This window comes from Scyliorhinus canicula, chromosome 6 (assembly GCF_902713615.1).
Source record: "Scyliorhinus canicula chromosome 6, sScyCan1.1, whole genome shotgun sequence".
Lineage (NCBI taxonomy): Eukaryota > Metazoa > Chordata > Chondrichthyes > Carcharhiniformes > Scyliorhinidae > Scyliorhinus > Scyliorhinus canicula.
The window spans coordinates 224,411,088-224,433,951 of record NC_052151.1 but is presented as its reverse complement, the minus strand read 5'-3'; the positions used below and the strand labels follow the sequence as shown (position 1 = coordinate 224,433,951).

The window sequence follows — 22,864 nt, the reverse complement described above, 5'->3', positions numbered from 1 at the left end:
CAGAAACCTGATTTACACTGTGTAACCGTCCACATCAGAACCCTCCACTGCTTTCACCTTTCTTCTTGCTGTCCTTGGTGGATTGCGCCCACCTCGACACTACCATTAGTCTGCTGAATATGTCTTGCAATATTGTTAACTGAGCACTTTCTACTCTCCTCATCAGGTACAATGGGTATTCCCAATACTATTCCTCTAGCTCCATTGGTCGGTCCTGTACAATCCTGATTAAAATTCCCTAATTACTCATTGTTAATACATGATGGTACTATTCACTGTTTTACTTCCAAGTTTCTATCATCCAATTTCCTGTTTGATTTTGGTTTCTGTGCTCTACCTTCTGGATTTGATCTCTGATCTGATTTAATGATGTTGCATGATCTTAATAAGAACATAAGAACTAGGAGCAGGAGTAGGCCATCTGGCCCCTCGGGCCTGCTCCGCCATTCAATGAGATCATGGCTGATCTTTTGTGGACTCAGCTCCACTTTCCGGCCCGAACACCATAACCCTTAATCCCTTTATTCTTCAAAAAACTATCTATCTTTACCTTAAAAACATGTAATGAAGGAGCCTCAACTGCTTCACTGGGCAAGGAATTCCATAGATTCACAACCCTTTAGGTGATGAAGTACCTCCTAAACTCAGTCCTAAATCTACTTCCCCTTATTTTTAGGCTATGCCCCCTAGTTCTGCTTTCACCCGCCAGTGGAAACAACCTGCCCGCATCTATCCTATCTATTCCCTTCATAATTTTTAATGTTTCGATAAGATCCCACCTCATCCTTCTAAATTCCAACGAGTACAGTCCCAGTCTACTCAACCTCTCCTCGTAATCCAACCCCTTCAGCTCTGGGATTAACCTCGTGAATCTCCTCTGCACACCCTCCAGTGCCAGTACGTCCTTTCTCAAGAAAGGAGACCAAAACTGAACACAATACTCCAGGTGTGGCCTCACTAACACCTTATACAATTTCAGCATAACCTCCCTAGTCTTAAACTCCATCCCTCTAGCAATGAAGGACAAAATTCCATTTGCCTTTTTAATCGCCTGTTGTACCTGTAAACCAACTTTCTGTGACTCATGCACTAGCACACCCAGGTCTCTCTGCACAGCAGCATGCTTTAATATTTTATTGTTTAAATAATAATCCTGTTTGCTGTTATTCCTACCAAAATGGTTAACCTCACATTTGTCAACATTGTATTCCATTTGCCAGACCCTAGCCCATTCACTTAACCTATCCAAATCCCTCTGCAGACTTTCAGTATCCTCTGCACTTTTCGCTTTACCACTCATCTTAGTGTCATCTGCAAACTTGGACACATTGCCTTTGGTCCCCAACTCTAAATCATCAATGTAAATTGTGAACAATTGTGGGCCCAACACGGATCCCTGAGGGACACCACTAGCTACTGATTGCCAACCAGAGATACACCCATTAATCCCCACTCTTTGCTTTCTATTAATTAACCAATCCTCTATCCATGCTACTACTTTACCCTTAATGCCATGCATCTTTATCTTATGCAGCAGCCTTTTGTGTGGCACCTTGTCAAAAGCTTTCTGGAAATCCAGATATACCACATCCATCGGCTCCCCGTTATCTACTGCACTGGTAATGTCCTCAAAAATACTCATTTAACTGTAATATTGCATACTGGAATGGCCTCTGGAAACCTAGTGGACACATCCATTATAGTCAAAAGATATTGATTTCCACTTTTGGTTTTAGGAAGCGATCCTAAGCAATCAATCAGGACCCTTGTAAAAGGTTCCTCAAATGCTGGAATGGGTATTAAGGGCGCTGTTTTTATCACTGCGTAAGGTTTCCCTATCACTTGACATGTGTGACAAGATCGACAAAATTTAACTACATCTTTATGTAGTCCAGGCCAATAAAAATGGTTCTGGATTTTAGCTTGAGTTTTCCTTATTCCCAAATGACCTCCCACTGGTACCTCATGTGCTACTCGCAACACCTCCTTTCTATACCCTACCGGCAATACTACTTGGTCAAAAATCGTTTCTGATAATTGCACTTCAACTTCATCTTCACTCTTTGATTTCTCCTCTTGTCTTAACTTGTGACTTTGCGACCGGGTTACTACATAATCCGGAAAAATCCCAGGATATTCTCCCTTCAACAATTCAGTTGTTTGATTTTCCACTGGCTTATCAACCACAGTAGGCATCACTCCCACCTCCGATCCAGCTATATCATTACCCAAGATAAACTGTATTTCTGGACAAGATAGTTTATCTATTACTCCTACTACCACTTCACCACTCTTCACTGGACTTTCCAACCTTACCTTATATAATGGAACACTACTCCTCTCACCCTGAATTCCACATATTACCACTTTTTCTGACAATATTCCTCCCAAATTATATAACTCACCATATCTTACCATTAAAGATTGACTAGCTCCCGTATCTCTTAAAATTTTGACTTCTTTACCTACTCCCCCTTGTACACATGAGTTAACTTTACCCACACAAGTAAATTCTTTAAAGACATCTGGCACCTTCTTATCAATCACCGCTTGATCAGGCTGTAGAATCTTTTGCACCTCCTTCGCTTCACTTGGGCTTTCCTTTACCACTTTCACAAACCCCACTGCCTTATCCTGTTTTACCACATCAGCCTTCCCAGTGCTTTTCTTCAACCATCAACACTGTGACTTTACATGGCCTAGTTTATTACAGTGAAAACATTTGAAAATATTCATTTCTTTTCCACTCTCCTGAATTTCCTTTTTAACCTGCGGTCCACTATCCTCATTATCTCCCATCAGATCTCCTTTACCTTTACCACCGGAGTATTTCCCCTTTCCCCAGTTTCTAATCCTCACAGACTGAAACTGATATTGAATACCAAACTTTGATTTCTGAACTAATTCATAATCATCTGCCACTTCTGCTGCTAATCTTGCAGTTTTAACCGTCTGCTCTTCGACATGAGTTCTCACCACAAGAGGAATTGGATTTTTAAACTCCTCAAAATTATAATTTCTCTAAGAGCTTGATATGTTTGGTCTATTTCCAAAGCCCCTATCAGCCTATCATAATTACTCTGTTTGAGCCTTTCAAACTCCATGTATGTTTGACCAGGTTTCTTCCTTAAATTTCTAAACCTTTGTTGGCTTCAGGCACGAGTTCATATGCACCGAAGATGGATTTTTTCACCTCCTCATACGTCACAGATATCTCCTCCGGTAGTGATGCAAACACTTCACAAGCTCTACCTACAAACTTTGTTTGAATCAGTAATACCCACATGTCCTGTGGCCAATTCATTTGTTTAGCTACCTTCTCAAATGAAATGAAAAAGGCTTCTTCATCCTTCTCTTCAAACCTTGGCAATGCGTGGACATATTTAAATAGATTCCCACCAAACCTTCAACTATGCCGCTCTTTCTCACTATCCTCAGACTGTATGTTTCCCTTTACCTCTGCCTTTTCTAACTGACTTTCACATTTCATGGCCAGTTTCTGAAGTTCAAAATCTCTTTTTTTCTCTTCCCCTGATCTGAACCTCACTTTCTCTCGCATTTTGTTCTGCTGGGGTTATTCGTTATTCTTCCCTTTCCTCTCTCTCCCTTTCTTTTCCCTGATCCGTCCCTCCCTTTTTCTCACATTTTGTATTCAAGCTGCTTTAATTCTTTTTCATGTTCAAGCTGCTTAATCTGTAATTGAATTCTTGCCATTTCCAATGATTCTGACTGTGTCTCAGGCAATTTTAAATGCTCAACCACCACCGCAGTTACCTCTTTTTATGTATTTTGTCAGGTAATGTTAACTGCAATGTTTTTGCCAAATCTAAAAGCCTTTCTTTTAGTCTCTGTTTGTAAGGTAGTGCGCGTGAACGGCTGAGCCTCTTAAAAAGGCATTGTTCACAACACACTTCCTATTTAAACTTGAATACAACAACTGAAAAGCAACCACAATATGCTCCCCCCTCGTTGTCTTTAAATTCACAAGTCAACTCAATCACGAAAGATAGACTTTTATCCCGGACGAGCCCCCAATTTTGTTATGGGCCAGGTTTAGAAACTTCAAAGTGTATTATGGAGTCCACCTGACCTCCAACCTTTATGTTGAATTTAGCTAGGATAAGCACAAGAGATTGCCTTTCAGGTGTTATTCAACAGAGTTCCTCGGCGCTTTTAATCAAAAAAACATGCTTTATTCTAAGAATATAGTTAACATTTGTATAAACACACGCAGCAAAAATTTTTATCAATTAAAAACATAAAGACCCCACACAACTACAGTAATCTATGTATAACACCTAATGAATTCCCCCTTAACTGTTCCAATTCAGAAACAATATCCCATAAAACAAAAACCCCTTTGTACCAAAACAGCAGGTTGCTATAATCAATGGATTTCTTCCTTGGAGCAACTCTTTAAAATGAAAATAGACAGGCCAAAATACTTCTGTTCTCTGAGTCCCAGCTAACTTCAAATTCCGTTGAGTTTCGTTGAAAAGAAGGAACTTCATATAAATAAAGTGATGATTTTTGAATCCTCAATAGATACAGGGGAGGTACTGGCAAACTGGAGAAATGCAAACGTGGTCCCATTATTTAAAGAGGAATTGAAGGAAATGGCAGACAATTATTGGCCAGTTAGTTTTACATCGGTGGTGGTGGGCAAATAGTAGGATCAATACTGAGAGACAGGATTAACTCACATAGTAAGGCATGGACTATGCAGGGATGGTCAGCATGGATTTGTTCAAGGAAGGTCTTGCCTCGCAAATTTAATTGAATTATTTGAGGAAGTGACCAGAGGGTTGATGAAGGTAGTGCAGTGGATGTGGTGCACCTGGATTTTAGCAAGGCGTTCGACAAGATCCCCCATTGCAGATTGGTTTAAAAAAAGTAAAAGCCCGTGGGATACATGGCAGTGTTGCAAACTGGATAAAAAGTTGACTTTGTAACAGGAAACAAAGGGTAACGGTTCTTGGTGAATGGGAAGTTATTTCAAGTGGTGTTCCACAGGGCTCGGTATTGGGACCCTGACTGTTTGTGTTCTATATTAACGATTTGGACGTGTACATGGAGTGCACGATTGGGAAACTTGCAGATGGCACAAAGATTGGCGGAGTGATGGACGGTTTAGAGAACAGCAATAATCTCCAAACCGATATAGAGATGGGTTGGTGGAGTGGCGGGGCGGGGGTTGTAAAGTGGAAGATCGATTTTAACACAGGGAAGTGTAAGGCCATGCATTTTGGGAGGTGAAACCGTCATGAGATTGTCGCTTTAAGAAATGTTTGGCTGCTCATGTTACTGCAGTGATGTCAGAGTGTGGGTGGAGCTGAGCTCTGGGTCTGTTTTTTAGTTTCACTTTGAGAAAAGCTTGGGGATGTCTCTGTCTGTTTGGTTCCGTTTTGCAGTGTGTTTCAGCTGAAGCCAGACAGAGCAGGTGTACTGCTGTTCTCTCTGCCATCAAAAGACTATCTCTGAAACATTTGGTGAATTCAGAATTATAAATGTTTTCAGTAGTGAATGTAAACCTGATGTGCTTCTGTTTAAAGGTTTGTTAAGTCTTCTGGATGTTAAAAGGAAAGCTTAAAGGATTACTTAGTGTTGTATTCTTTGGGGGTTGTATTTGAATTAATGGTTGCTAAGATGTTCACTGTATGTTTTAAAAAGGTTAACTTGAGTTCATAGAATATACATTGTTTTGCTTTAAAAAATACTTTTCCATTTCTGTTGTACCACACCTGTAGAGTGGGCCGTGTGCTCCCCATACCACAATCTATTTAAAGTTGTGGGTCAGGTGAACTCCATGATACACTTTGGGGTTCTCTAAACCCTGGCCCAGAACAAAACAATTATAGGGAGTCTGCTTTAAATGGGACAAAAACGGAAAGCTGCAGATCTGAGAGCATCTGTGGAGAGAGAAGGTTTTGCCCGGATGATTCTTCATATTGTTTCAGATTCCAGCATCTGCAGTCATTTGCTTTTAACGCAGTTAATGTGGATATCCTAAGGGGGTGAGGGGTGGGGGGTCGAGGAAGTGGGAGATCTACACAGGTCCCTAAAGGCAGCAGTTCAAGTAGACAAGGTTGTAAATAAGGCACGTGGAATGTTCTCCTTCGTTGGCAGAGGTATAGAATATAAAAGTGAAGATATAATGTTAGAATTGTGTGAAACAACTGGAGTATTGTGTGCAGTCCTGGTCACCGCATTACAGGAAGGATGTTATTGCTCTGGAGAGAATGCAGAGGAGGTTTACAGGAATGTTGCCAGGGCTAGAAAAGTGTCGCTCCGAGGAGACATTGGATAGGTTGGAGTTATTTTCCTTGGCACTAAGACGGCTGACGGGTGATTTGATTGCGGTGTACAAAATTATGAGGGGAAGAGATAGGGTGGACAGGATAAAATTGTTTCCCTTGGTGAAGAATTCTAGAACCAGCGGGGGCCATAGAGTCAAGATAGAAAGGGTGGCATGGTGGCACAGTGGTTAGCACTGCTGCCTCACAGTGCCATGGAACCGGCCTCTGGTCACTGTCTGCGGAGTCTGCACGTTCTCCCCGTGTCTGCGTGGGTTTCCTCCGGGTGCTCCGGTTTCCTCCCACAGTCCAAACATGTGCAGGTTAGGTGGATTGGCCGTGTTAAATTGTCCTTTAGTGTCCTAAGATGTGCAGGCTCAGTGGATTGGCCGTGTTACATTGTCCCTTAGTGTCCAAAGATGTGCAGGCTCAGTGGATTGGCCATAATAAATTGCCCCTTATTGTCCAAAGATGTACAGGTTAGGTGAATTGGCCGTGGTAAATTGTCCCATAGTGTCCAAAGATGTGCAGGTTAGGTGGATTGGCCATGTTAAATTGTCCCTTAGTGTCCAAAGATGTACAGGTTAGGTGGATTGGCCCTGTTAAATTGTCCCTTAGTGTCCAAAGATGTGCAGGTTAGGTGGATTGGCCGTGTTAAATTGTCCCTTAGTGTCCAAAGATGTACAGGTTGGGTGGATTAGCCATGTTAAATTGTCCCTTAGTGTCCAAAGATGTACAGGTTAGGTGGATTGGCCGTGTTAAATTGTCCCTTAGTGTCCAAAGATGTGCAGGTTAGGTGGATTGGCCGTGTTAAATTGTCCCTTAGTGTCCAAAGATGTACAGGTTAGGTGGATTGGTCGTGTTAAATTGTCCCTTAGTCTCCAAAGATGTACAGGTTGGGTGGATTAGCCGTGTTAAATTGTCCCTTAGTGTCCAAAGATGTGCAGGTTAGGTGGATTGGCCGTGTTAAATTGTCCATTAGTGTCCAAAGATGTACAGGTTAGGTGGATTGGTCGTGTTGAATTGTCCCTTAGTGTCCAAAGATGTGCAGGTTGGGTGGATTGGCCGTGTTAAATTGCCCCTTAGAGTCCAAAGAATAGAGTGGCGTTACAGAATTACAGGGATAGGCTGGGGGAATGGGCCTAGCGGGAGTGCTCTTTCGGAGTGTTGGTGCACTCCATGGGGCAAATGGCCTCCTTCTGTACTGTAGGGATTGTATGATTCGAAGTGGCAGAGGGTGTAGAGGGAACATGAGGAAGAATCTTTTTACAGAGAGGATAGCGAGTGTCCGGAATTCACCAACCAGGTTGGTGGTGGAGGGAGAGACTCTAAACTTTTAATAAGTTACTGGATCAGCTCCTTATGTGCTGTAATATACAGGGCTATGGGTGGTGTCATGTGAGAGTGCCTTTAAGAAATGGGTGTTTATAAATGGGTGTGTATATAAGTATCTGTAGTGAGAGTACCTTTAAGAAATGGGTGTTTATTACTGCAGTGATGTCAGAGAGGGGGTGGAGCTGGGCTGTCTGTCAGCTTTTTACTTTCGTTTTAGGCTGTTTGCTGCAGGGTGTGTTTTAGTTCCCTTTCCAGAGCTGGAGAGCTGCAGTCACAGCCAGAAGGTGTATGAATCTCTCTCTGCAATCTAAAGACTGTAAATCGATCCTGGTGATTTAAAACTAAGAACAGTAGTGACTTTAACCTGATGTGCTTCTGTTTAAAGGTGTTTTAAGTCTTCTGGGTGTTAAAAGGAAAGCTTAAAAGAATTACTTAGTGTTGTATTCTATGGGGGTTGTATTTGAATTAATGGTTGTTAAGATGTTCACTGTATGTTTCATAAAGGTTAACTTGAGTTCATAGAATAAACATTGTTTTGCTTTAAAAAATACTTTTCCATTTCTGCTGCTGTACCACACCTGTAGGGTGGGCCGTGTGCTCCCCATACCACAATCTAGTAAAAGTAGTGGGTCAGGTGAACGCCATGATACACTTTGGTGTTGTCTAAACCCTGGCCCATAACAGTGGGGTGCAGGAAGGTGGGATTAGAAAGGGCACGTGGGTGTCCTCGGTCTGGCATGGACAAGATGGGCTGAATGGCCTGCCTCTGTGCTGGAACATTTCCATGGTTCTTTGGGCCCCTGGAATGAGAAAGTTGTCCCCTGATAAGGACATAGAAGATACGGAGTAGGCCATTGAATCGGCCATTCGGCCCCAAAATGTCTGCTCCGCCGTTTAACCAGAATGGGGACTGTACCTTTCAGGCGTCTGCACCTGAACCGTGCTGGGACTCGTGTTCTAGCGAAGCGCAGAAGTAGAGGAGGTATTAAACTAAAATAGTGGGGGCAAAGGGTCAAATGTCAAAATCGGTGAGACAGCAAAGGTGAGGAAAAAGATGAAAATAGTAATACGGGAATGAGGGTCAGAGATTGGCAGGAAGGGACAGAGAGAGAGGGGGGTTGTGTGGGGGTGAGTGGGTGGGAGGGGCGCGGGTGGGGGTGGCCTAACAGTAACTACATGTTGACTTGAATCTATTCATCACTGTGACAGATTAGATTGGCAGTACCAGCCTTTATGAGGAGTGAACGCAACTAACCTATTTATGTTCTGACAATTTTCCCCCCAGTCTGGTTCAGATTCCCATCGTTCGCATCATCAAGCGCAACAGGTAAGGTGGCGCCGTGCTTATTTAATCAGAATACTCTCTCCCTCACATCACTGCTTGTTATCACAAAGCTGTTTCAGATCATACCGTGTTTCCCTCCTTTACAACAGTCAGTGGACATTGAAGGAGATTCACAGCCCAGAAAAGCCTTGACTATGTCCTGAGCTGGTGATTGGTCCGATTGTCATGTTAGCCATGGTTGAGTGACCAGCCTTTCACTCATCTCTGAGTCTGGAGTGTGCGGGTTTGAGACTAAAATCCACAGACATCTGCTTCCTAAGACAAGACAGGCACTTCGGCAACTACTACTAAGGGGGCTGCACTGTCAGAGGGTCAGTACTGAGGGAGTGCTGCACTGTCAGAGGGTCAGTACTGAGGGAGTGCTGCACTGTCAGAGGGTCAGTACTGAGGGAGTGCCGCACTGTCAGAGGGTCAGTACTGAGGGAGTGCCGCACTGTCAGAGGGTCAGTACTGAGGGAGTGCCGCACTGTCAGAGGGTCAGTACTGAGGGAGTGCCGCACTGTCAGAGGGTCAGTACTGAGGGAGTGCCGCACTGTCAGAGGGTCAGTACTGAGGAAGTGCTGCACTGTCAGAGGGTCAGTACTGAGGGAGTGCCGCACTGTCAGAGGGTCAGTACTGAGGGGGTGCTGCACTGTCAGAGGGTCAGTACTGAGGGAGTGCCGCACTGACAGCGGGTCAGTACTGAGGGAGTGCTGCTCTGTCAGAGGGTCAGTACTGAGGGAGTGCCGCACTGTCAGAGGGTCAGTACTGAGGGAGTGCTGCTCTGTCAGAGGGTCAGTACTGAGGCAGTGCCGCACTGTCAGAGGGTCAGTACTGAGGGAGTGCTGCACTGTCAGAGGGTCAGTACTGAGGGAGTGCTGCACTGTCAGAGGATCAGTACTGAGGGAGTGCTGCACTGTCATAGGGTCAGTGTTGAGGGAGTGCTGCACTGTCAGATGGTCAGTACTGAGGGAGTGCCGCACTGTCAGAGGGTCAGCACTTAGGGGGTGCTGCACTGTCAGAGGGTCAGCACTGAGGGAGTGCTGCACTGTCAGAGGGTCAGTACTGAGGGAGTGCCGCACTGTCAGAGGGTCTGTACTGAGGGAGTGCTGCACTGTCATAGGGTCAGTGTTGAGGGAGTGCTGCACTGTCAGATGGTCAGTACTGAGGGAGTGCCGCACTGTCAGAGGGTCAGTCCTGAGGGAGTGCTGCACTGTCAGAGGGTCAGCACTGAGGGAGTGCTGCACTGTCAGAGGGTCAGTACTGAGGGAGTTCTGCACTGTCAGAGGGTCAGTACTGAGGGAGTGCTAACTGTCAGAGGGTCAGTACTGAGGGAGTGCCGCACTGTCAGAGGATCAGTACTGAGGGAGCTCCGCACTGTCAGAGGGTCAGTACTGAGGGAGTGCCGCACGGGCAGAGTGTCAGTACTGAGAGAGTGCTGCACTGTCAGATGGTCAGTACTGAGGGAGCGCCGCACTGTCGGAGGGTCAGTACTGAGGGAGTGCTGCACTGTCAGAGGGTCAGTACTGAGGGAGTGCTGCACTATAAGAGGGTCAGTACTGAGGGAGTGCTGCATTGTCAGAGAGTCAGTACTAAGGGAGTGCCGCACTGTCAAAGGGTCAGTACTGAGAGAGTGCTACAGTGTCAGAGGGTCAGTACTGAGGGAGTGCTGCACTGTCAGAGGGTCAGTACTGAAGGAGAGCAGCACTGTCAGAGAGTCAGTACTGAGGGAGTGCCGCACTGTCAGCGGGTCAGTACTGAGGGAGTGCTGCACTGTCAGAGGGTCAGTACTGAGGGAGTGCTGCACTGTCAGAGGGTCAGTACTGAGGGAGTGCTGCACTGTCAGAGGGTCAGTACTGAGTGAGTGCCGCACTGTCAGAGGGTCAGTACTGAGGGAGTGCTGCATTGTCAGAGGGTCAGTACTGAGGGAGTGCTGCACTGTCAGAGGGTCAGTACCGAGGGAGTGCCGCACTGTCAGAGGGTCAGTACTGAGGGAGTGCTGCACTGTCAGAGGGTCAGTACTGAGGGAAGGCTGCACTGTCAGAGAGTCAGTACTGAGGGAGTGCCGCACTGTCAGCGGGTCAGTACTGAGGGAGTGCCGCACTGTCAGAGGGTCAGTACTGAGGGAGTGCTGCACTGTCAGAGGGTCAGTACTGAGGGAGTGCTGCACTGTCAGAGGGTCAGTACTGAGGGAGTGCTGCACTGTCAGAGGGTCAGTACTGAGGGAGTGCCGCACTGTCAGAGGGTCAGTACTGAGGGAGTGCTGCACTGTCAGAGAGTCAGTACTGAGGGAGTGCCGCACTGTCAGAGGGTCAGTACTGAGGGAGTGCCGCACTGTCAGAGGGTCAGTTCTGAGGGAGTGCTGCACTGTCAGAGGGTCAGTGTTGAGGGAGTGCTGCACTGTCAGAGGGTCAGTACTGAGGGAGTGCCGCACTGTCAGAGGGTCAGTACTGAGGGAGTGCCGCACTGTCAGAGGGTCAGTACTGAGGGAGTGCTGCACTGTCAGAGGGTCAGTACTGAGGGAGTGCCGCACTGTCAGAGGGTCAGTACTGAGGGAGTGCTGCACTGTCAGAGGGTCAGCACTGAGGGAGTGCTGCACTGTCAGAGGGTCAGTACTGAGGGAGTTCTGCACTGTCAGAGGGTCAGTACTGAGGGAGTGCTAACTGTCAGAGGGTCAGTACTGAGGGAGTGCCGCACTGTCAGAGGATCAGTACTGAGGGAGCTCCGCACTGTCAGAGGGTCAGTACTGAGGGAGTGCCGCACGGGCAGAGGGTCAGTACTGAGAGAGTGCTGCATTGTCAGATGGTCAGTACTGAGGGAGCGCCGCACTGTCGGAGGGTCAGTACTGAGGGAGTGCTGCACTGTCAGAGGGTCAGTACTGAGGGAGTGCTGCACTATAAGAGGGTCAGTACTGAGGGAGTGCTGCATTGTCAGAGAGTCAGTACTAAGGGAGTGCCGCACTGTCAAAGGGTCAGTACTGAGAGAGTGCTACAGTGTCAGAGGGTCAGTACTGAGGGAGTGCTGCACTGTCAGAGGGTCAGTACTGAAGGAGAGCAGCACTGTCAGAGAGTCAGTACTGAGGGAGTGCCGCACTGTCAGCGGGTCAGTACTGAGGGAGTGCTGCACTGTCAGAGGGTCAGTACTGAGGGAGTGCTGCACTGTCAGAGGGTCAGTACTGAGGGAGTGCTGCACTGTCAGAGGGTCAGTACTGAGTGAGTGCTGCACTGTCAGAGGGTCAGGACTGAGGGAATGCCGCACTGTCAGAGGGTCAGTACTGAGGGAGTGCTGCATTGTCAGAGGGTCAGTACTGAGGGAGTGCTGCACTGTCAGAGGGTCAGTACCGAGGGAGTGCCGCACTGTCAGAGGGTCAGTACTGAGGGAGTGCTGCACTGTCAGAGGGTCAGTACTGAGGGAAGGCTGCACTGTCAGAGAGTCAGTACTGAGGGAGTGCCGCACTGTCAGCGGGTCAGTACTGAGGGAGTGCCGCACTGTCAGAGGGTCAGTACTGAGGGAGTGCTGCACTGTCAGAGGGTCAGTACTGAGGGAGTGCTGCACTGTCAGAGGGTCAGTACTGAGGGAGTGCTGCACTGTCAGAGGGTCAGTACTGAGGGAGTGCCGCACTGTCAGAGGGTCAGTACTGAGGGAGTGCTGCACTGTCAGAGAGTCAGTACTGAGGGAGTGCCGCACTGTCAGAGGGTCAGTACTGAGGGAGTGCCGCACTGTCAGAGGGTCAGTACTGAGGGAGTGTTGCACTGTCAGAGGGTCAGTACTGAGGGAGTGCCGCACTGTCAGAGGGTCAGTACTGAGGGAGTGCTGCACTGTCAGAGGGTCAGTACTGAGGGAGTGTTGCACTGTCAGAGGGTCAGTACTGAGGGAGTGCCGCACTGTCAGAGGGTCAGTACTGAGGGAGTGCTGCACTGTCAGAGGGTCAGTACTGAGGGAGTGCTGCACTGTCAGAGGGTCAGTACTGAGGGAGTGCCGCACTGTCAGAGGGTCAGTACTAAGGGAGTGCCGCACTGTCAAAGGGTCAGTACTGAGAGAGTGCTACAGTGTCAGAGGGTCAGTACTGAGGGAGTGCTGCACTGTCAGAGAGTCAGTACTGAGGGAGTGCCGCACTGTCAGCGGGTCAGTACTGAGGGAGTGCTGCACTGTCAGAGGGTCAGTCCTGAGGGAGTGCCGCACTGTCAGAGGGTCAGTACTGAGGGAGTGCCGCACTGTCAGAGGGTCAGTATTGAGGGAGTGCCGCACTGTCAGAGGGTCAGTACTGAGGGAGTGCTGCACTGTCAGAGGGTCAGTACTGAGGGAGTGCCGCACTGTCAGAGGGTCAGTACTGAGGGAGTGCTGCACTGTCAGAGGGTCAGCACTGAGGGAGTGCTGCACTGTCAGAGGGTCAGTACTGAGGGAGTTCTGCACTGTCAGAGGGTCAGTACTGAGGGAGTGCTAACTGTCAGAGGGTCAGTACTGAGGGAGTGCCGCACTGTCAGAGGATCAGTACTGAGGGAGCTCCGCACTGTCAGAGGGTCAGTACTGAGGGAGTGCCGCACGGGCAGAGGGTCAGTACTGAGAGAGTGCTGCATTGTCAGATGGTCAGTACTGAGGGAGCGCCGCACTGTCGGAGGGTCAGTACTGAGGGAGTGCTGCACTGTCAGAGGGTCAGTACTGAGGGAGTGCTGCACTATAAGAGGGTCAGTACTGAGGGAGTGCTGCATTGTCAGAGAGTCAGTACTAAGGGAGTGCCGCACTGTCAAAGGGTCAGTACTGAGAGAGTGCTACAGTGTCAGAGGGTCAGTACTGAGGGAGTGCTGCACTGTCAGAGGGTCAGTACTGAAGGAGAGCAGCACTGTCAGAGAGTCAGTACTGAGGGAGTGCCGCACTGTCAGCGGGTCAGTACTGAGGGAGTGCTGCACTGTCAGAGGGTCAGTACTGAGGGAGTGCTGCACTGTCAGAGGGTCAGTACTGAGGGAGTGCTGCACTGTCAGAGGGTCAGTACTGAGTGAGTGCTGCACTGTCAGAGGGTCAGGACTGAGGGAATGCCGCACTGTCAGAGGGTCAGTACTGAGGGAGTGCTGCATTGTCAGAGGGTCAGTACTGAGGGAGTGCTGCACTGTCAGAGGGTCAGTACCGAGGGAGTGCCGCACTGTCAGAGGGTCAGTACTGAGGGAGTGCTGCACTGTCAGAGGGTCAGTACTGAGGGAAGGCTGCACTGTCAGAGAGTCAGTACTGAGGGAGTGCCGCACTGTCAGCGGGTCAGTACTGAGGGAGTGCCGCACTGTCAGAGGGTCAGTACTGAGGGAGTGCTGCACTGTCAGAGGGTCAGTACTGAGGGAGTGCTGCACTGTCAGAGGGTCAGTACTGAGGGAGTGCTGCACTGTCAGAGGGTCAGTACTGAGGGAGTGCCGCACTGTCAGAGGGTCAGTACTGAGGGAGTGCTGCACTGTCAGAGAGTCAGTACTGAGGGAGTGCCGCACTGTCAGAGGGTCAGTACTGAGGGTGTGCCGCACTGTCAGAGGGTCAGTACTGAGGGAGTGTTGCACTGTCAGAGGGTCAGTACTGAGGGAGTGCCGCACTGTCAGAGGGTCAGTACTGAGGGAGTGCTGCACTGTCAGAGGGTCAGTACTGAGGGAGTGTTGCACTGTCAGAGGGTCAGTACTGAGGGAGTGCCGCACTGTCAGAGGGTCAGTACTGAGGGAGTGCTGCACTGTCAGAGGGTCAGTACTGAGGGAGTGCTGCACTGTCAGAGGGTCAGTACTGAGGGAGTGCCGCACTGTCAGAGGGTCAGTACTAAGGGAGTGCCGCACTGTCAAAGGGTCAGTACTGAGAGAGTGCTACAGTGTCAGAGGGTCAGTACTGAGGGAGTGCTGCACTGTCAGAGAGTCAGTACTGAGGGAGTGCCGCACTGTCAGCGGGTCAGTACTGAGGGAGTGCTGCACTGTCAGAGGGTCAGTCCTGAGGGAGTGCCGCACTGTCAGAGGGTCAGTACTGAGGGAGTGCCGCACTGTCAGAGGGTCAGTATTGAGGGAGTGCCGCACTGTCAGAGGGTCAGTACTGAGGGTGCTGCACTGTCAGAGGGTCAGTACTGAGGGAGTGCTGCACTGTCAGAGGGTCAGTACTGAGGGAGTGCTGCACTGTCAGAGGGTCAGTACTGAGGGAGTGCCGCACTGTCAGAGGATCAGTACTGAGGGAGTGCCGCACTGTCAGAGGGTCAGTACTGAGGGAGTGCTGCACTGTCAGAGGGTCAGTACTGAGGGAGTGCTGCACTGTCAGAGGGTCAGTACTGAGGGAGTGTTGCACTGTCAGAGTGTCAGAGTGTGTGTTTGGGGAACGATGCTGTGTGTGTGGCTCTGGAACGATGCTCTGTGTGTGTCTGTGGAACGATGCTGTGTGTGTGGCTGTGGAACGATGCTGTGTGTGTGGCTGTGGAACGATGCTGTGTGTGTGGCTGTGGAACGATGCTGTGTGTGGCTGTGGAACGATGCTGTGTGTGTGGCTGTGGAACGATGCTGTGTGTGTGGCTGTGGAACGATGCTGTGTGTGTGGCTGTGGAACGATGCTGTGTGTGGCTGTGGAACGATGCTGTGTGTGGCTGTGGAACGATGCTGTGTGTGTGGCTGTGGAACGATGCTGTGTGTGTGGCTGTGGAACGATGCTGTGTGTGGCTGTGGAACGATGCTGTGTGTGTCTGTGGAACGATGCTGTGTGTGTGGCTGTGGAACGATGCTGTGTGTGTGGCTGTGGAACGATGCTGTGTGTGGCTGTGGAACGATGCTGTGTGTGTCTGTGGAACGATGCTGTGTGTGTCTGTGGAACGATGCTGTGTGTGGCTGTGGAACGATGCTGTGTGTGTGGCTGTGGGACGATGCTGTGTGTGTGGCTGTGGAACGATGCTGTGTGTGTGGCTGTGGGACGATGCTGTGTGTGTGGCTGTGGGACGATGCTGTGTGTGTGGCTGGGGAACGATGCTGTGTGTGTGGCTGTGGGACGATGCTGTGTGTGTGGCTGGGGAACGATGCTGTGTGTGGCTGTGGGACGATGCTGTGTGTGTGGCTGTGGAACGATGCTGTGTGTGTGGCTGTGGGACGATGCTGTGTGTGTGGCTGGGGAACGATGCTGTGTGTGTGGCTGTGGAACGATGCTGTGTGTGGCTGTGGAACGATGCTGTGTGTGGCTGTGGAACGATGCTGTGTGTGTGGCTGTGGAACAATGCTGTGTGTGTGGCTGGGGAACGATGCTGTGTGTGGCTGTGGAACGATGCTGTGTGTGTGGCTGTGGAACGATGCTGTGTGTGTGGCTGGGGAACGATGCTGTGTGTGGCTGTGGAATGATGCTGTGTGTGGCTGTGGAACGATGCTGTGTGTGGCTGTGGGACGATGCTGTGTGTGGCTGGGGAACGATGCTGTGTGTGGCTGTGGAACGATGCTGTGTGTGTGGCTGTGGAACGATGCTGTGTGTGTGTCTGTGGGACGATGCTGTGTGTGTGGCTGGGGAACGATGCTGTGTGTGTGGCTGTGGGACGATGCTGTGTGTGGCTGTGGAACGATGCTGTGTGTGGCTGTGGAACGATGCTGTGTGTGTGGCTGTGGAACGATGCTGTGTGTGGCTGTGGAACGATGCTGTGTGTGTGGCTGTGGAACGATGCTGTGTGTGTGGCTGTGGAACGATGCTGTGTGTGGCTGTGGAATGATGCTGTGTGTGGCTGTGGAACGATGCTGTGTGTGTGTCTGGGGAACGATGCTGTTTGTGTGGCTGTGGAACGATGCTGTGTGTGTGGCTGGGGAACGATGCTGTGTGTGGCTGTGGAACGATGCTGTGTGTCCCTGTGGGACGATGCTGTGTGTGGCTGTGGAACGATGCTGTGTGTGTGGCTGTGGAACGATGCTGTGTGTGGCTGAGAAACGATGCTGTGTGTCCCTGTGGGACGATGCTGTGTGTGTGGCTGTGGAACGATGCTGTGTGTGTGGCTGTGGGATGATGCTGTGTGTGGCTGTGGAACGATGCTGTGTGTGTGGCTGTGGAACGATGCTGTGTGTGGCTGTGGAACGATGCTGTGTGTGTGGCTGGGGAACGATGCTGTGTGTGGCTGTGGAACGATGCTGTGTGCGTGGCTGTGGAACGATGCTGTGTGTGTGGCTGTGGAACGATGCTGTGTGCGTGTCTGGGGAACGATGCTGTGTGTGTGGCTGTGGAACGATGCTGTGTGTGTGGCTGTGGAACGATGCTGTGTGTGTGGCTGTGGAACGATGCTGTGTGTGTCTGTGGAACGATGCTGTGTGCGTGGCTGTGGAACGATGCTGTGTGTGTGGCTGTGGAACGATGCTGTGTGTGTGGCTGTGGAACGATGCTGTGTGTGTGGCTGTGGAACGATGCTGTGTGTGTCTGTGGAACGATGCTGTGTGCGTGGCTGTGGAACGATGCTGTGTGTGTGGCTGGGGAACGATGCTGTGTGTGTGGCTGTGGAACGATGCTGTGTGTGTGGCTGTGGAACGATGCTGTGTGTGTGGCTGGGGAACGATGCTGTGTGTGTGGCTGTGGAACGATGCTGTGTGTGTCTGTGGAACGATGCTGTGTGCGTGGCTGTGGAACGATGCTGTGTGTCTGGCTGTGGAACGATGCTGTGTGCGTGTCTGGGGAACGATGCTGTGTGTGTGGCTGTGGAACGATGCTGTGTGTGTGGCTGTGGAACGATGCTGTGTGTGGCTGTGGAACGATGCTGTGTGTGTGGCTGGGGAAGGATGCTGTGTGTGGCTGGGGAACGATGCTGTGTGTGGCTGTGGAACGATGCTGTGTGTGGCTGTGGAACGATGCTGTGTGTGGCTGTGGAACGATGCTGTGTGTGTGGCTGGGGAAGGATGCTGTGTGTGTGTCTGTGGAACGATGCTGTGTGTGTGGCTGTGGAACGATGCTGTGTGTGTGTCTGGGGAACGATGCTGTGTGTGTGGCTGTGGAACGATGCTGTGTGTGTGGGTGGAGAACGATGCTGTGTGTGGCTGTGGAACGATGCTGTGTGTCCCTGTGGGACGATGCTGTGTGTGGCTGTGGAACGATGCTGTGTGTGTGGCTGTGGAACGATGCTGTGTGTAGCTGTGGAACGATGCTGTGTGTGTGGCTGTGGAACGATGCTGTGTGTGTGTCTGTGGAACGATGCTGTGTGTGTGGCTGTGGAACGATGCTCTGTGTGTGGCTGTGGAACGATGCTGTGTGTGTGGCTGTGGAACGATGCTGTGTGTCCCTGTGGGACGATGCTGTGTGTGTGGCTGTGGAACGATGCTGTGTGTGTGGCTGTGGAACGATGCTGTGTGGGGCTGTGGAACGATGCTGTGTGGGGCTGTTGAACGATGCTGTGTGTGTGTCTGTGGAACGATGCTGTGTGTGTCTGTGGAACGATGCTGTGTGTGTCTGTGGAACGATGCTGTGTGTGGCTGTGGAACGATGCTGTGTGTGTGGCTGTGGAACGATGCTGTGTGTGTGGCTGTGGAACGATGCTGTGTGTGTGGCTGTGGAACGATGCTGTGTGTGTGGCTGTGGAACGATGCTGTGTGTGTGGCTGGGGAACGATGCTGTGTGTGGCTGTGGAACGATGCTGTGTGTGGCTGTGGAACGATGCTGTGTGTCCCTGTGGAACGATGCTGTGTGTGTGTCTGTGGAACGATGCTGTGTGTGTGTCTGGGGAACGATGCTGTGTGTGTGGCTGTGGAACGATGCTGTGTGTGGCTGTGGAACGATGCTGTGTGGCTGTGGAACGATGCTGTGTGTGTGGCTGTGGAACGATGCTGTGTGTGTGGCTGGGGAACGATGCTGTGTGTGGCTGTGGAACGATGCTGTGTGTGGCTGTGGAACGATGCTGTGTGTGGCTGTGGAACGATGCTGTGTGTGTGGCTAGGGAACGATGCTGTGTGTGGCTGGGGAACGATGCTGTGTGTGGCTGTGGAACGATGCTGTGTGTGTGGCTGTGGAACGATGCTGTGTGTGGCTGGGGAACGATGCTGTGTGTGTGTCTGGGGAACGATGCTGTGTGTGTGTCTGGGGAACGATGCTGTGTGTGTGGCTGTGGAACGATGCTGTGTGTGGCTGTGGAACGATGCTGTGTGGCTGTGGAACGATGCTGTGTGTGTGGCTGGGGAACGATGCTGTGTGTGGCTGGGGAACGATGCTGTGTGTGTGTCTGTGGAACGATGCTGTGTGCGTGGCTGTGGAACGATGCTGTGTGTGTGGCTGTGGAACGATGCTGTGTGTGTGGCTGTGGAACGATGCTGTGTGTGTGGCTGTGGAACGATGCTGTGTGTGTCTGTGGAACGATGCTGTGTGCGTGGCTGTGGAACGATGCTGTGTGTGTGGCTGGGGAACGATGCTGTGTGTGTGGCTGTGGAACGATGCTGTGTGTGTGGCTGTGGAACGATGCTGTGTGTGTGGCTGGGGAACGATGCTGTGTGTGTGGCTGTGGAACGATGCTGTGTGTGTCTGTGGAACGATGCTGTGTGCGTGGCTGTGGAACGATGCTGTGTGTCTGGCTGTGGAACGATGCTGTGTGCGTGTCTGGGGAACGATGCTGTGTGTGTGGCTGTGGAACGATGCTGTGTGTGTGGCTGTGGAACGATGCTGTGTGTGGCTGTGGAACGATGCTGTGTGTGTGGCTGGGGAAGGATGCTGTGTGTGGCTGGGGAACGATGCTGTGTGTGGCTGTGGAACGATGCTGTGTGTGGCTGTGGAACGATGCTGTGTGTGGCTGTGGAACGATGCTGTGTGTGTGGCTGGGGAAGGATGCTGTGTGTGTGTCTGTGGAACGATGCTGTGTGTGTGGCTGTGGAACGATGCTGTGTGTGTGTCTGGGGAACGATGCTGTGTGTGTGGCTGTGGAACGATGCTGTGTGTGTGGCTGGGGAACGATGCTGTGTGTGGCTGTGGAACGATGCTGTGTGTCCCTGTGGGACGATGCTGTGTGTGGCTGTGGAACGATGCTGTGTGTGTGGCTGTGGAACGATGCTGTGTGTGGCTGTGGAACGATGCTGTGTGTGTGGCTGTGGAACGATGCTGTGTGTGTGTCTGTGGAACGATGCTGTGTGTGTGGCTGTGGAACGATGCTCTGTGTGTGGCTGTGGAACGATGCTGTGTGTGTGGCTGTGGAACGATGCTGTGTGTCCCTGTGGGACGATGCTGTGTGTGTGGCTGTGGAACGATGCTGTGTGTGTGGCTGTGGAACGATGCTGTGTGGGGCTGTGGAACGATGCTGTGTGGGGCTGTGGAACGATGCTGTGTGTGTGTCTGTGGAACGATGCTGTGTGTGTCTGTGGAACGATGCTGTGTGTGTCTGTGGAACGATGCTGTGTGTGGCTGTGGAACGATGCTGTGTGTGTGGCTGTGGAACGATGCTGTGTGTGTGGCTGTGGAACGATGCTGTGTGTGTGGCTGTGGAACGATGCTGTGTGTGTGGCTGTGGAACGATGCTGTGTGTGTGGCTGGGGAACGATGCTGTGTGTGGCTGTGGAACGATGCTGTGTGTGGCTGTGGAACGATGCTGTGTGTCCCTGTGGAACGATGCTGTGTGTGTGTCTGTGGAACGATGCTGTGTGTGTGTCTGGGGAACGATGCTGTGTGTGTGGCTGTGGAACGATGCTGTGTGTGGCTGTGGAACGATGCTGTGTGTGGCTGTGGAACGATGCTGTGTGTGTGGCTGTGGAACGATGCTGTGTGTGTGGCTGTGGAACGATGCTGTGTGTTTGGGGAACGATGCTGTGTGTGGCTGTGGAACGATGCTGTGTGGCTGTGGAACGATGCTGTGTGTGTGGCTGTGGAACGATGCTGTGTGTGTGGCTGGGGAACGATGCTGTGTGTGGCTGTGGAACGATGCTGTGTGTGGCTGTGGAACGATGCTGTGTGTGGCTGTGGAACGATGCTGTGTGTGTGGCTGGGGAACGATGCTGTGTGTGGCTGGGGAACGATGCTGTGTGTGGCTGTGGAACGATGCTGTGTGTGTGGCTGTGGAACGATGCTGTGTGTGGCTGGGGAACGATGCTGTGTGTGTGTCTGGGGAACGATGCTGTGTGTGTGTCTGGGGAACGATGCTGTGTGTGTGGCTGTGGAACGATGCTGTGTGTGGCTGTGGAACGATGCTGTGTGGCTGTGGAACGATGCTGTGTGTGTGTCTGTGGAACGATGCTGTGTGTGTGGCTGTGGAACGATGCTGTGTGTGTGGCTGGGGAACGATGCTGTGTGTGGCTGTGGAACGATGCTGTGTGTGGCTGTGGAACGATGCTGTGTGTGGCTGTGGAACGATGCTGTGTGTGTGGCTGGGGAACGATGCTGTGTGTGGCTGTGGAACGATGCTGTGTGTGTGTCTGGGGAACGATGCTGTGTGTGTGGCTGTGGAACGATGCTGTGTGTGGCTGTGGAACGATGCTGTGTGTGGCTGTGGAACGATGCTGTGTGTGTGGCTGTGGAACGATGCTGTGTGTGGCTGTGGAACGATGCTGTGTGTGTCTGGGGAACGATGCTGTGTGTGTCTGGGGAACGATGCTGTGTGTGTCTGGGGAACGATGCTGTGTGTGTGGCTGTGGAACGATGCTGTGTGTGTGGCTGTGGAACGATGCTGTGTGTGGCTGTGGAACGATGCTGTGTGTGGCTGTGGGACGATGCTGTGTGTGTCTGGGGAACGATGCTGTGTGTGTGGCTGTGGAACGATGCTGTGTGTGGCTGTGGAACGATGCTGTGTGTGTGGCTGGGGAACGATGCTGTGTGTGGCTGGGGAACGATGCTGTGTGTGTGGCTGGGTAACGATGCTGTGTGTGTGGCTGGGGAACGATGCTGTGTGTGGCTGGGGAACGATGCTGTGTGTGGCTGGGGAACGATGCTGTGTGTGGCTGGGGAACGATGCTGTGTGTGTGGCTGGGGAACGATGCTGTGTGTGGCTAGGGAACGATCGTGTGTGTGGCTGTGGAACGATGCTGTGTGTGGCTGTGGAACGATGCTGTGTGTGTGTCTGGGGAACGATGCTGTGTGTGTCTGGGGAATGATGCTGTGCGTGTGTCTGGGGAACGATGCTGTGTGTGTCTGGGGAACGATGCTGTGTGTGTCTGGGGAACGATGCTGTGTGTGGCTGTGGAACGATGCTGTGTGTGGCTGGGGAACGATGCTGTGTGTGTGGCTGTGGAACGATGCTGTGTGTGTGGCTGTGGAATGATGCTGTGTGTGGCTGTGGAACGATGCTGTGTGTGGCTGTGGAACGATGCTGTGTGTGGCTGTGGAACGATGCTGTGTGTGTCTGTGGAACGATGCTGTGTGTGTGTCTGGGGAACGATGCTGTGTGTGGCTGTGGAACGATGCTGTGTGTGTGGCTGTGGAACGATGCTGTGTGTGTGGCTGTGGAACGATGCTGTGTGTGGCTGGGGAACGATGCTGTGTGTGTGGCTGTGGAACGATGCTGTGTGTGGCTGTGGAACGATGCTGTGTGTGGCTGTGGGACGATGCTGTGTGTGTGGCTGTGGAACGATGCTGTGTGTGTGTCTGTGGAACGATGCTGTGTGTGGCTGTGGAACGATGCTGTGTGTGTGGCTGTGGAACGATGCTGTGTGTGTGGCTGTGGAACGATGCTGTGTGTGTGGCTGTGGAACGATGCTGTGTGTGGCTGTGGAACGATGCTGTGTGTGTGGCTGTGGAACGATGCTGTGTGTGTGGCTGTGGAACGATGCTGTGTGTGTGTCTGTGGAACGATGCTGTGTGTGGCTGTGGAACGATGCTGTGTGTGGCTGGGGAACGATGCTGTGTGTGTGGCTGTGGAACGATGCTGTGTGTGTGGCTGGGGAACGATGCTGTGTGTGGCTGGGGAACGATGCTGTGTGTGTGGCTGGGTAACGATGCTGTGTGTGTGGCTGGGGAACGATGCTGTGTGTGGCTGGGGAACGATGCTGTGTGTGGCTGGGGA

General features: G+C 51.4%; 1 protein-coding gene across 1 annotated transcript in view; it reads left to right on the top strand.

Annotated features, from left to right (window-relative positions):
* The window catches only part of LOC119968059 (high affinity immunoglobulin epsilon receptor subunit beta-like), a 71,618-nt gene that overhangs the window by 7,684 nt on the left and 41,070 nt on the right, over window positions 1–22,864 (top strand). Inside the window, exon 6 of the mRNA XM_038801158.1 lies at window positions 8,914–8,955. Coding sequence (XP_038657086.1) covers window positions 8,914–8,955 — 42 coding nt within the window. The remainder of the gene's footprint in view (window positions 1–8,913; window positions 8,956–22,864) is intronic.